Here is a 14338-nt window from a genome sequence, read left to right on the forward strand (position 1 = left end):
TTCCCTACAGTATTGTCACTGCACTAGAGTTTGTTTATGTCTTGGATTGGAACAAGTTACTATAATTTGTCCTCGCGTACGGATCGCTTGACATTTTTCACAAATATGGATGGAGGCCTTTTTTTATTATTTTTCATTCCATAACTTAATTCTAAATCTCTTTATTGCAAGAAAAAAGTTTCTTGAAATTGGTGGAACCTGTGACTGAGCACTCATGTTTTTGGTATTTTTAGATTTTGTATGCATCCATTTCAAAGGTGAAAAGCGTTTTCCAAGCCATGAAGAGTTGATTTGGGCATCTTATTTGTTGCATGTGTTCATTAATCTTATAATAACTTGGCGTAGGACATTTTCAGCTAGCAATTCAAGTATGACGAAATTTGCTGCTCCTTTCAGCATTCCTTACTTTTACGGTTCTCTGCTTTATGAGCTTCAATGACCATGTCAGATCCTTTCAAATTCCCGTTCTAAACATTTTTCCTCTTTCATTTTTGTTTTTTGGTGCAGTCATGCAATTCTCATTTATCTTGCTTGTGTGTTTCCTGGAGTCCCAGATCACTGGTAACTTCTGTTCCTTCTTTGTCGTGGCATCTTTAGTGATCTTCAATGAACTGCTTAAGCTTTTCGCATAGCACTGAGTTACATAGAGAATGAAATGAGTTATGCAATGTTGATGTCGGGTATTGGTGGTATGTTGATATTAACTAAAGCTGCGACGAACACGAGGAATGCACTTTATTGTTTTCTTATTCTCTTCATAGTTTTTGAAAATGCGCTAATGGTCAAATAGACACCCTGCTTTTACAAATCACAAGTAAAAAAGTTTGACAAGCTCAGCAACAACAACAGTCAACATACCTGTATTATTGTGACGCCTCCCGCCCTAGCGGCGGGTCGCCAACCTTACATTACTACTAATAGGCCGAGTTATAGTCTAATCTATTACTTATTACTAGACTATTGTCTCTTTATTTTACACCTATACGCAAGTATAATTTTTTTTTTCTTTCTTTACTTTGGCCTCGTTCACTTCACTGATTCGAGTTTTTCTACAGTAAAAAGTTCTCACAAACAATCACATCTAATTTTTTTGCTACAGTAAAAAGCTCTCACATAAAGTCACATCTCAACTCGAATTCTAAACTCGAATCAGCGAAGTGAACGGGGCATTTAACTCTCGGGTTCTTAAGATGTTTCTAGCATGTTATGTTATTATATTAGTAGTATATCTTACCAATACTTTAAGAATTCGGATATGGAACTAGTCCCCGAAAACTTGTCTTACTTATTACAGTCCGTTGTTCTTTACTAAGACAATGACTGTAGCGTCTCTTTCTTAAAACTGAATAAACATATTGGTGTTCTATATTACATTACTCTACAGAGGAATTTTTTCTAAGCGGGCGTAGTAGACACCACTCCCGTGTTCCCATTACATATCCGTCACTTTGCATTGGCCAGTCCATCAAGCAACACTGCTGTCTAACTGGCTGTTTACCTGGGTTATCTGCACACGAGTAAACTGATGAGCTAACGCTCAGTAAGTATAAACATGCACACACCATAAACTAGTAAAACTACATTAAGAGTTATGATGCAAATATGCTCATGCGAAACATGCTTTAAACTGCTTTCTGTCTTTCTGCTCTTACTACTGTGGGCCTGGGCCCCTGCTTACTGTCTGATCTAGTCAGAATCTCTACTCTATGAGATTTCCTCCCTTGGGAGGCCGACGACCCGTCAGTCTCTTTACATTACTGAACTTTGAGTTTGCATTTCAAAATGTTAAAAACTTTATTGAATGATATGCAACGTTTTTTTTTCTACGTGCACATGCTAACATAAAATGCATAATACTTCATGCATACCTTAAACTGAGCATTAGGGTAACCACATGTCATCATTTTGCAATCTAGGGCACTAAGTCCTCCAAACACTTAATATCACATCGACTTAGGAATATAAGCAAATTCATAATTCTAAGTCTAACTACGGTTTACTCGAGTCCAGACAAAAATATATGTATATACTTACAGATAATCTGCTAATATCCATGCTTGTTGGAAGTTCTTTCTTGTTGCTTCGGTTCTCGTGCCAAAATCTGTTTCATGAAAATATGCATTAACTTCCTATTCTAAATTAAAATTCTTCATACATAGATTCTTAAATCTAATTTCAAACTCATTTCTGAACCTTTTTCCTCTAAGCTGAATTTCTAGCTTAGGAGGCAATTTTCACAAATCTGTGTGTCTCGGTTTCTGAATTTCAATCTATTCATTCCCGAGCCTTTAAAACTGTTATTCATTCTTAAGAATCGAATTCCTAACTCATTGCTTACTAACTAGATTTTAAGAAATTTCGGCAGAGTTTCGCATTGTTTTACTTGTTTCCCAAACTTTCAATAGTTCGTTCTACTTCCGATTTCAGTACCTGGAGTCAAGATTCATATTCTTCAACACAAATCCTAACATAAAATTGAACAAAAACACATGCTCACCATTTTCTAGGGTTTCGGATTTTTTTAGTGTAAATCCAAAAAATTTCATTCAATCCTTTTAAAACTTACACCGTTAGACTCTTATCACAGTCCCCTACAAAATTTCGGTTTCGATTTTTAATTTTGCAGAATTTTTTTGAGATGAGTTACTATTCATCCATAATGAAAAACATGAAATTTCTCATGAAAAATCCGAAATCTTACCTCTAGAAGTTGAGATTTTCCGCTAGAACGCCTTGAGTTATGTTTCTACCGGAGTGAACGCAAGAAATTTCAGTGAAAACAGTTGATTCTTTGATTTCCCCTTTGTTCTCTCTCTTTTCTCTCTTGGTTGGCCACACTTAGAAAAAGAAGAACACTTTTTGTCTTTTAATTCCTTCCTAAGCCTTTTAAGAGCACATTTGAATATTTTATTATTATTTCTTATTACTTTTTAAATTAAAAAAATTACTTTAATTCCATAATTTAATTTTACTAATTCTACTTAAGTTTAACACTTAATTTGAGTGATTATATGTTCCTCACATTTTTCTTGTCGAGACCTAATTTTTTGTTTTTTAAAACGAGTCTTTCCGGTACCGATAATCTCACACCTGGTACAGGTTCTGGACTGTCAAGTACTATGGGTCAAACTTTTCACATTCAACCCAATTCTCTTGGGTATCTCATTAGTCACTTTCTTTTTTTGAAATTTTCATTTTTATTCATTCAGAATTGCCCAAAACGCTTACTCTTATGGTACTGGTTTTTATGCATTTTTTCGCTTTAACTGACTCGGAAAAATCCTGTTTCAGGAACTATTGCTATTTTCATTACTTCTAATATTTTTACTCTTTTTCTAACTGGTCATTTGGTCACATACCAAATATTTTAGTTTTTTATAACTAAAATATACCCGCTAAAATTTTTAACTTTTAACTGATATTTCACTATTCATAACTGATATTTACGAATTTTCTCTGTAAAAACATTCGTATTATAACTTTACACTTCTCAGGAAATTTTACCCCGTACATAAAGTTTCTACATAACATTTTCTTGATAAAGTCAAAAACTCTACTATTTTCTATTCCGAAAAGAATTATGGTCAAATGTCGGACTGTCCGGATTAGACCTAAATATGGTCAAAACGCATCACACCCCTCGTCGGTGCGACTTTTAGGAATACAGAGTCCTTTATAGAAAATTCAAAGGGTCTCCGGCATTTATCTGCATAACTCTTCTGCCGACTCTGAGCTGTCTTTAATCTTCTGCTAATCTTTTGCACTGTGTCAATGACCTCTTGAACGAATTTTGTCTTGTGAAGCTGCTTTTCTCGAGTATCATACCAATGAACTGGTGATCTACATTTCCTTTCGTAAAGTGCTTTATACGGAGCCATGCCGATGGAAGCTCGATAACTGTTATTATACGAAAATTCGATCAATGGCAACTTCATACTCCATACACCCTTGAAATCCACAGTGCAAGCGCAAAGCATATCTTCTAGGGTCTGAATTGTTCTTTCTGATTGTCCATCCGTCTGGGGATGAAACTGTAACGATCGGAAAAATTTTAGGTCTAATCCAGACAGTCCGACATTTGACCATAATTCTTTCCGGAATAGAAAGTAGGAGAATTTTTGACTTGATCAAGAAAATATTATGTAAAAATTTTATGTACGAGGTAAAATTTTTCGATAAGTGTAAAGTTATAATACGAATATTTTTACAGAGAAAATTCGTGAATATCAATTATGAATAGTGAAATATCAGTTAAAAGTTAAAAATTTTAGCGAATATATTTTATTTATGAAAAACTGAAATATTTGGTATGTGACTAAATGACCAGTTAGAAAAAGAGTATAAATATTATAAGTAAGAAAAATAACAAAAGTTTCTGAAACAGGATTTTTCCGAGTCAGTTAAAGCGGGAAACTGCTCCAAAATCAGCACCGCGAGGGTAAGCGTTTTGGGCAATTTTGAATCAATTAACATGAAAATTTCAGAAAAAGAAATTGACTAACGAGATACTCAAGAGAATTGGGTTAAACATGAGAAGTTTGACCCATGATACTCGATGGTCTAGAAATGCAGTATAGGACCTGTACCGGGTGTGAGATTGTCGGTACCGGAAAGAGACGCGTGATAAACTTAAGGGAATTAAAGTAATTTCTCAACAAGAAAAATGTGGGGAACATAGAATCACTCAAATTAAGTGATAAACTTACAAAAAATTAGTAAAAGTAAATTAAGGAAATTAAAGTAATTTCTTTAATTTAGAAAGTAATAAAAAATAAAATATTCATTTTGTTCTTAAAATGCCTAAGAAGGAATTAGAAGCCACATTTGTTCTATTTTCCTAAGTGTGCCTGACAAAATTGGGAAAATAGAGAAAACCAAGGGAAATTAAAGGAATCAACCGTTTTCACCGAAGTTCCTTCCGTTCAACCCTGTAGAAACGTAACCCGAGGCATTCTAGCGAAGAATCTCAACTTCTAGAGGTAAGATTTCAGATTTTTCATAAGAAATTTCATGTTTTTCGTTTTTGATGAATAGTAACTTATCTCGAAAAAAATCCGCAAAATTAAAAATCGAAACCGAGGTTTTGTAGGGGACTATAATAGGAGTTCAACGTGTAAGTATTGAAACGATTGAATAAAATTTTTTAGATTAACACTAAAAATCTGAAAACCCTAGAAAATGAAGAACATGTGTTTTTGTTTAATTTTATATTGAAATTTGTGTTGAGGAATGTGAATCTTGACTTCAGGTACCGAAATCGAAAGTAGAACGAACTATTGAAAGTTCAGGAAACGAGTAAAACAATGCGAAATTATGCCGAAATTTTCTAAAATCTAGTTAGTAAGAAATGAGTTAGGAATTCGATTCTTGAGAATGAATAACAGTTTTAAGACTCGAAAATGAATAGATTGAGGTTCAGAAACTGAGACAAATTGTGGGATTTGCCTCTTGATCTAGAAATTCAGCCTAGAGAGGTCAAATTCAGAAATTAGTTTGAAATTAGATTTAAGAATCTAAGTATGAAGGATTTTGATTTGGAATAGGAAGTTAATGCCTATTTTCATGAAACAGGTTTTGGTACGAGAGCCGAAGCAACAAGAAAGAACTTTCAGCAAGCGGGAATCCTAGCGGATTATTTGTAAATATAGACATATATGTTTGTCTGGATTCGAGTAAGCTGTAGTTAGACTTAGAACTATAAATTTGTTTATATTTCTAAGTCGATGTGATTTTAAGTGTTTGGAGGGCTTAGTGCCATAAGTTGCAGAATGACGATATATGGTTACCTTTATGCTGAGTTAAAGTATGCATGAAGTTTTATGCATTTTATGTTAGCATGTGCACGTAGAGAAAACGTTGCATATCATCCAGAAAATTTTTTAACACTTTGAAATGTAAACCCAAAGTTCAGTAATGTAAAGAGACTGATGGGTCGTCGGCCTCCCAAGGGAGAAATTCTAAAAGAGTAGAGATTCCGACTATACCAGACAGTAAGCAAGGACCCAGGCTTACAGTAGTAAGAACAGAAAAACAGAAATCAGTTTTTAAAACATGTTTCACATGTGCATAGTTGCATCATAACACTTAATGTAATTTTATTAGTTTATGATGTGTGCATGTTTGTACTTGCTGAGCGTTCACTTATCAGTTTACTCGTGTACATGTAACAAAGGTAACTAGCCAGCCATATAATGATTATGCTTGATGGACTGGCGGATGTAGGGTGGCGGAAATGTCATGGGTACACGGGAGTGGTCTCTACTACGCCCGCTTAGAAAAATTCTACTGTAGAGTAATGTAATATAGAATACCAGTATGTTTATTCAGTTTTAAGAAAGAGACGCTACAGTCATTGTCTTAGTAAAGAACAACGGACTGTAATAAGTAAGACAAGTTTTCGGGGGCTAGTTCCATATCTAAATTCTTAAAGTATTAGTAAGATATATTATTAGTATAACAACATAACATATTAGAAACATGTTAAGAACTCGAGGGTTAGAGAGAGTAAAGAAAAAAAAATTTACTCGTGCACGAACGTAATATAAAGAGACGATAATCTAGTAATAAGTAATGGATTAAACTATAACTCGGCCTAATAGTAGTAGTATAAGGTTGGTGACTCGCCGCTAAGACGGGAGGCGCCACAGTTGGTATCAGAGAGGCATTCCTACTCCTGCCATGACAATCCCGTACCTATGCTTTTGCACAGTCCAGGTAAATTAATTTATGAACTAAAACTAAAATTGCTTATTTCTTTTGGTAAGACGGAACAGGTATTAATTGATCGATCACATCCATCATCACAGTTAGCGCCCACATCACGAGAGAATACGTTGTGGGGCTGGGTAAGAACGTTTATATCCTCACGGTTCCGACAACTAGAGAGGTCGATACCTACTCTTGCCAGACATAGTCATCCTCTAGTGGATCGGGAGTTAAGAGCTCTAGAGCCCATAACGGCCGAGGCTGCACATCGAGCAAGGAGAGGTGTTTTGACTACAGGTCGAGCCGCAGTCAGGTTCTATATCTGTAATCCACCCTTCTATGATGAGCTTTCACATCCCACTAGAATTAGGGATTGGCTACACCATGTCGAGTACGTTATGCGAGCCTGTGATATAGCTCGGGACGAGTGGATTACGCTAGCAGCTAGCTTGTTGGAGGGCAATGCCGTAATATTTTGGCTGACTTTGAATGATGATGAAATAACAGAGATGCAATGGGAAGGTTTTTGTCACATGTTGAAACATCAGTTCCTTCCTCAGGTCATGCCATCAGAGTCGGCACCACAGCTGAGTAGAGAGACACAGAACCAGGTGAGTAGCCGTAACTTACATACAAGCTCGAGAGTTTGTCATATAAGCCGAGAGAGCTAGTATGAGAATGGATGAGGCAGTCGTAGCATATGTAGCGAGAGCCTTGACAGATGTACTAGCTCCGAATCGGATCTTTTATCTCAGTGAAGAGGAGCAGTGTCATATCATATGGAGAGGTGTGACAAAAAGTACTAACGTCGACTAGTTCTACGATCGGATCACACCCTCGCACAGTTTATTGCTGAGGCCAAGCAATGTGAACGCCATATGCTAGAGGAGAGGACAGGGCCAGCAGCGGTTAGGCGAGACTTCCTGTTTTTTAATACCCGTATCAGGAGACATGACGCGGAAGCCACTACCTTTTGACAGCGACCAAGACCTGAGATAAAGGCCGCGGATGAGCCTATAGCCATTCGACAGAGATGGACCTATGTTAGGGCCGTCGATGAGGATGCTAGAGGTAACCCGCAATCGGACCCTGAGGAAGACCCCGAGGAGGATCCTGATGAATATCTAAATGATGAGAATTGAGTTAAGACTTAGCGTTATGTTAGTTAAAAATGACGCAAGGTTATGTCAATGGTATTGACTGAAAGGCTTAGAAGCCTTAACTTTTGTGATGTTTTGTATATGATGTGATATGTATGAAATGAGATATGCATAATAGAAGAACATATAGAATGTATGTTTTGCTATTATGAATGTCCTATTTCATACATATCACATCATATGCAAAACATTACAAAAGTTAAGGCTTTTAAGCCTTTCGGTCAATATCATTTACATAACATTGCGTCATATTCAAAGAAATAAAACCCTAAGTCCTAACTCAATTCTCATCATCTAAGTATTCATCAGGATCCTCATTCGGATCCTCCTCAGGGTCTTTCTCTGGATCCTCCTCGAGGTCTTCCTCTGGATCCGATTGAGGGTTATCACTAGCTCTCTCACCAACGGTCCTAACGTAGGCCCATCTTCACCGAACGGCTATAGGATCATCCGCTGCCTATATCTCGGGTCTCGGTCGCTGTCGAGAGGTAGTGGCTTCCGCGTCATGTCTCCTGATACGGGTATTAGAAAACGGGAAGTCTCGCCTAACCGCCGCTGGCCCTGTCCTCTCCTCTAGCATCTGGTGTTCACATTGCTTGACCTCAGCAATAAACTGTGCGAGGGTCTGATCCGATCGTGGAACTAGCCGACGTTGGTACTCTTCCGTCAGACCTCTCCATAGGATCTGACACCGCTCCTCCTCACTTAGATAAAATACCCGATTCGGAGCTTGTACATCTGTCAAGACTCTCGCTATATATGTTACGACTACCTCATCCGTTCTCATACTAGCTCTCTCGGCTTGTATGACAAACTCTCGAACTTGGGTGTAGGTTACGGCTACACTCACCTGGTTCTGTGTCTCTCCACTCAGCTGTGGTGCCGACTCTGATGGCATGATCTGGGGAAGGAATTGATGTTTCAACATGTGGCAAAACCCTTCCCATTGCATCTCTGATATTTCATCCTCATCCAACGCTTGCTAAAAGATTAGGGCATTGCCTTCCATCAGACTCGCTGTTAGCATAATCCACTCCTCTCGAGCTATATCACAGGCTTGCATCACATACTCGACATGGTGCAGCCAATCCTTAATTCTAGTGGGATGTGAGAGTCCATCGTAGAATGGTGGATTACATGTATAGAACTTGGCTGCGGCTCGACCTGTAGTCAAGACGCCTCTCCTTGCTCGGTGTGCAGCCTCGGCCGCCATGGGAACTAGAGCCCTTAATTCCCGATCCATGGGTGGATGGCTATATCTAGCAGGAGTGAGTACCGACCTCTTTGGTTGTCGGAATCGTGAAGGATAAAAATGTTTTTACCCGTCCCCACAGCGTATTCTCTCGTGATGTGGGCGCTAACCGTGATGATAGATGTGATCGATCCATTTGTACCTATTTTGTCTTGCCAAAAGAAATAAACAATTTTCAGTTTAATTTCATAAACTAATTTACCTGGACTATGTAGAAGCATAGGTGTGAGATTGTCATGGCATGAGTAGGAACGCCGGCTCTGATACCAACTATGACGCCTCTCGTCCTAGCGACGGGTCGCCAACTTTACACTACTACTAATAGGCCGAGTTATAGTCTAATCCATTATTTATTACTAGACTAACGTTTCTTTATTTTACACTTATATGCAAGTGAAATTTTTTTTTCTTTCTTTACTTTAACTCTCGGGTTCTTAACATGTTTTTAGCATGTTATGTTATACTAATACTTTTAAGAATTCGGATATGGAACTAGTTCCCGAAAACTTATTTTATTACAGTCCGTTGTTCTTTACTAAGACAATGACTGTAGCGTCTCTTTCTTAAAACTGAATAAACATACTGGTGTTTTATATTACATTACTCTACAGCGGAATTTTTCCTAAGCGGGCGTAGTAGACACCACTCTCATGTTCTCATGACATATCCGTCACTTTGCGTCGGCCAGTCCATCAAGCAACACTACTGTCTAACTGGCTGGTTACCTGCACACGAGTAAACTGATGAGCTAACGCTCAACAAATATAAACATGCACACATCATAAACTAGTAAAACTACATTAAGAGTTATGATGCAAATATGTTCATGTGAAACATACTTTAAACTGCTTTTTGTCTTTCTGTTCTTACTACTGTGGACCTGGGCCCATGCTTACTGTCTGGTCTAGTCGGAATCTCAACTCTTTGAGATTTTCTCCCTTGAGAGGCCAACGACCCGTCAGTCTCTTTACATTACTGAACTTTGAGTTTGCATTTCAAAGTGTTAAAAATGTTACTTAATGATATGCAACGTTTTTTTTTTTTTTTTACATGCACATGCTAACATAAAATGCATAATACTTCGTGCATACCTTAAACTGAGCATTAGGGTAACCACATGTCGCCCTTCTGCAATCTAGGACACTAAGCCCTCCAAACACTTAATATCACATAGACTTAGATATTAAGCAAATTCATAATTTTAAGTCTAACTACGGTTTACTCAAGTCGAGATAAACATATATGTCTATACTTACAGATAATCTGCTAATATCCCTTCTTGCTGGAAGTTCTTTCTTGTTGCTTCGGTTCTCGTGTCAAAACCTGTTTCATGGAAATAGGCATTAACTTCCTATTCCAAATTAAAATTCTTCATACTTAGATTCTTAAATCTAATTTCAAACTCATTTCTGAACCTTTTTCCTCTAAGCCAAATTTCTAGCTTAGGAGGCAATTTTCACAAATCTGTGTGTCACGGTTTTTGAACCTCCATCTATTCATTCTCGAGCCTTTAAAACTGTTATTCATTCTCAAGAATCGAATTCCTAACTCATTGCTTACTAACTAGATTTTAGGAAATTTCGGCAGAGTTTCGCCTTGTTTTACTCGTTTTCCGAACTTTCAATAGTTCGTTCTACTCCGATTTCGGTACCTAGAGTCAAGATTCATATTGCTAAACACAAATCCCAACATAAAATTGAACAAAAACACATGTTCACCATTTTCTAAGGTTTCGGATTTTTTTAGTGTAAATCCAAAAATTTTGTGCAATCTTTTTAAAACTTACACCGTTAGACTCCTATCACAGTCCCTTACAAAACTTCAGTTTCGATTTTTAGTTTTACAGAATTTTTCCGAGATGAGTTACTATTCATCCGTAATGAAAAACATGAAATTTCTCATGAAAAATCTGAAATCTTACCTCTAGAAGTTGAGATTTTCCTCTAGAACGCATCGGGTTATGTTTCTACCGGACTGAACGGAAAAAATTTCAGTGAAAACGGTTGATTCCTTGATTTCCCCTTTGTTCTCTCTTTTTTCTCTCTTGGTCGGCCACACTTAGGAAAAGAAGAACACTTTTTGTCTTCTAATTCCTTCCTAAGCCTTTTAAGAGCACATTTGAATATTTTATTATTATTTCTTATTACTTTCTAAATTAAAAAAATTATTTTAATTCCATAATTTAATTTTACTAATTCTACTTTAGTTTAACACTTAATTTGAGTGGTTCTATGTTCCCCACATTTTTCTTGTGGAGACCTAACTTTTCATTTTTCAAAACGAGTCTCTTTCCGGTACTGATAATCTCACACCCGGTATAGGTTCTGTACTGCTTTTCTGGACTGTCGAGTACTCTTGGTTAAACTTTTCACATTCAACCCAATTCTCTTGGGTATCTCATTAGTCAATTTCTTTTTCTGAAATTTTCATTTTTATTGATTCAGAATTGTCCAAAATGCTTACCCTTACGGTACTGGTTTTTGAGCAGTTTCTCGCTTTAACTGACTCAGAAAAATCCTGTTTCAGGAACTATTGCTATTTTCCTTCTAATATTTCTACTCTTTTTCTAACTGGTCATTTGGTCACATACTAAATATTTCAGTTTTTCATAACTAAAATGTACCTGTTAAAATTTCTAACTTTTAACTGATATTTACAAATTTTCTCTGTAAAAACATTCGTATTATAACTTTACACTTCTAAGGAAATTTTACCCCGTACATAAAGTTTCTACATAATATTTTCTTAATCAAGTCAAAAATTCTACTACTTTCTATTCCGAAAAGAATTATGGTCAAATGCCGGACTGTCCGGATTAGACCTAAAATATTTCCGGTCGTTACAATTATAGAGTTGGAAAGCAATTAGATGCTACAGATGAACACATTCCTGCAGTTTAACGTGAAATGTGTTAATGATTGGGCCATGTAGATTTCTTAGATTGTGAAATATTTGTCACAGATCAAGCTGTGGATCATTTTTAGATTTATAGAATTTTAGTTTTAATTTTGGTTTTGACGATATTCATCTTCTATTGGGATGCTCGCCTGTTCATTCTTTCAGGTATCCTGCTGATCTTTTCAGGAGAGCAAAAATCAATTCCGTTTTGGATTGGCATCACTCTAACTTGCGCCGTGGTGCAGGTTGAATACTCTGCTCTCAAATGATTTTCCTACTTGTCAGATCTCTGTTTTTCCACGGACAAAACTCTGTAGATATTATATTCGACAACATACATCCTCTTCTTCGTCATATTAAAAAAGAAACTACATACAAACGGACTTTTACTCGTATTCCCCTATCTTCTGGCTAATTCTTTTATTTCATTTTTTTTTTTTTTTTCAATCGATGCTTCTATTTCAGTCACATATGTTGTAAATACTGTTCTTGGGCCCGTCCTTGGCCTTCGACCAGATCCACAAGCAGCTGCTGAAGCGGAGAAACTTTTGTCCTCCTCTTTGTCAAAAATAGAGTCCATTTGGCTCAAGGGCAACGGAAAGTTCTTGCTGGGTGGCCTTCAACCTTCCATAGCTGATCTTAGTCTTGCTTGTGAAATTATGCAACTTGAGGTAAATAGATAAGACCAGTCCTTGGGATATTATCTGGTTTCTTTTCTTGGCATAAAATTTTAAGGAGAGAGTTTTGGTTTAGATGCTTAGAACTTTTGACAACTTTTTTGTGTGATAATCAATATTTTATTTCTGAAATGAAATATGAAGAATCAAACATTGAGAAAAAGAAAAAAGCACAGCTAAAAATTGCTAGAGTTTCACTTCTTAGTTGCCCAAGGTAGAAATTTATCTGCTCTTATGAGAAGGAAATCTTTCACGCTCTAATGCGTGTAATTTAAATATTAAAACTGAGGTAAAAATAGGTAAATATCTTGGGAACTTATTGGCAAATTATTTCCTATGTGCTAGTTATTGGATGAGAAGGATCGAATTCGCATACTTGGTCCGCACAAGAAGGTTCAGCAAGCAGTGGGTTGAGAACACTAAGACTGCAACAAGTCCTCGTTTTGACGAAGTTCATAATGTGCTTTTTAAGGCCAAAGCTAGACACCAAGAGCAGCGGGCGAAGTCCGGGTCTAGCTCCAATACAAATCTTCCTTCAAAAATGTGAGAAACGACATTAATCTGTCTCAAGCTACTTAAAGCTGTTTCTACCTACTACATGTAAGTGGCCTGATAGTTGTTACTTAATAAAAATACAATAAGAAGAAAAGCATTTTGTTACTGTAACTCTATTGTTATAGTTAAGCCAAAAAAAAAAAGGAAAAAAACAAAAGACTATCGTTACAATATAAGTTACAACTATATTTCTGGCTCCAATTCCTTCCTTGGTGTTATCTGTATGTTCACACTTCACATATCACCTTATGCCCAGTTAGTCGTTTGTTTCAAACTGTTGAACAAAGAGAATGGAACATAAAATCCGTGTTTGGAATTGATTCCGTTTTTATTTTTCACGTTTTTTAAGAAAGAAAAAATGAAAACGTTTACACAATGACGTTTCGCGTAATAAAAATAAAAAATGAAAATGAAAATGATTTTTTGGTTTAGTGTAAAATGAGAAAGAAATGAAAAATGATTTTTAGTCGTTTTTTATTTTTTATTTTTGTTTTCTCCTCTCATGTGTAGAGAGAGAGAAAGAGATATTAATGAGTTTTTTTACACTGAAAATGATCTTTTTATAAAACTACTAAATGTATTTTTAAAAATAATTTTTGTTCGAGGTTGAAAATATTTTTATTTTTGTTTTTATTTTTATACAAAAAATAAAATCATTTTGAAATGAGTTCTAAACGCGTTTAAAAAGGGACCGTAATATTAAGGGTCATGATGGTACTATTGTTTTAGACGTTGAATTAAAATTTTTATGGTTTGATTTATTAATAGGAACTGTTTTGTAGCATGGGTTATAAATTTTCAATGAATCGGACCATTAAAGAATCAATCTTGTAACAGTAAAAAGTCGCGTTGTTAATATTATGTTGTTCATTTCAAAATTATGGCACATCATTTAATTCTTTTCTGGTACCTAACGCTAGAGAACGATATTTCGTTTAGTAAAAAAATTAATATGACATAGGATACGCTCGTAATTTTCAATGTCGTTTTGTTCGAAATTAAGGCTTGTCGTTATATTCTAATTACAGACGATTCATCGTTTGAAGTTTGAACTTAAAGAAGAGATGTCGTTTGTCTCAAACAGGAAACTA

General features: G+C 36.1%; 1 protein-coding gene across 1 annotated transcript in view; it reads left to right on the forward strand.

The window, feature by feature from the left end:
* LOC21407040 (glutathione S-transferase T1) overlaps nt 1–13538 on the forward strand; it is a 14877-nt gene extending 1339 nt beyond the window's left edge. The window contains 5 exon segments of the mRNA XM_024175494.1: nt 508–561; nt 12181–12260; nt 12481–12686; nt 13038–13091; nt 13093–13538. Of these exon segments, the coding sequence (XP_024031262.1) occupies nt 508–561; nt 12181–12260; nt 12481–12686; nt 13038–13091; nt 13093–13239 (541 nt within the window). The 3' untranslated portion in view covers nt 13240–13538.
* Nucleotides 13539–14338: the final 800 nt, after the last annotated feature.

This window comes from Morus notabilis, unplaced genomic scaffold, assembly GCF_000414095.1.
Source record: "Morus notabilis unplaced genomic scaffold, ASM41409v2 Scaffold297, whole genome shotgun sequence".
Classification (NCBI taxonomy): Eukaryota; Viridiplantae; Streptophyta; class Magnoliopsida; order Rosales; family Moraceae; genus Morus; species Morus notabilis.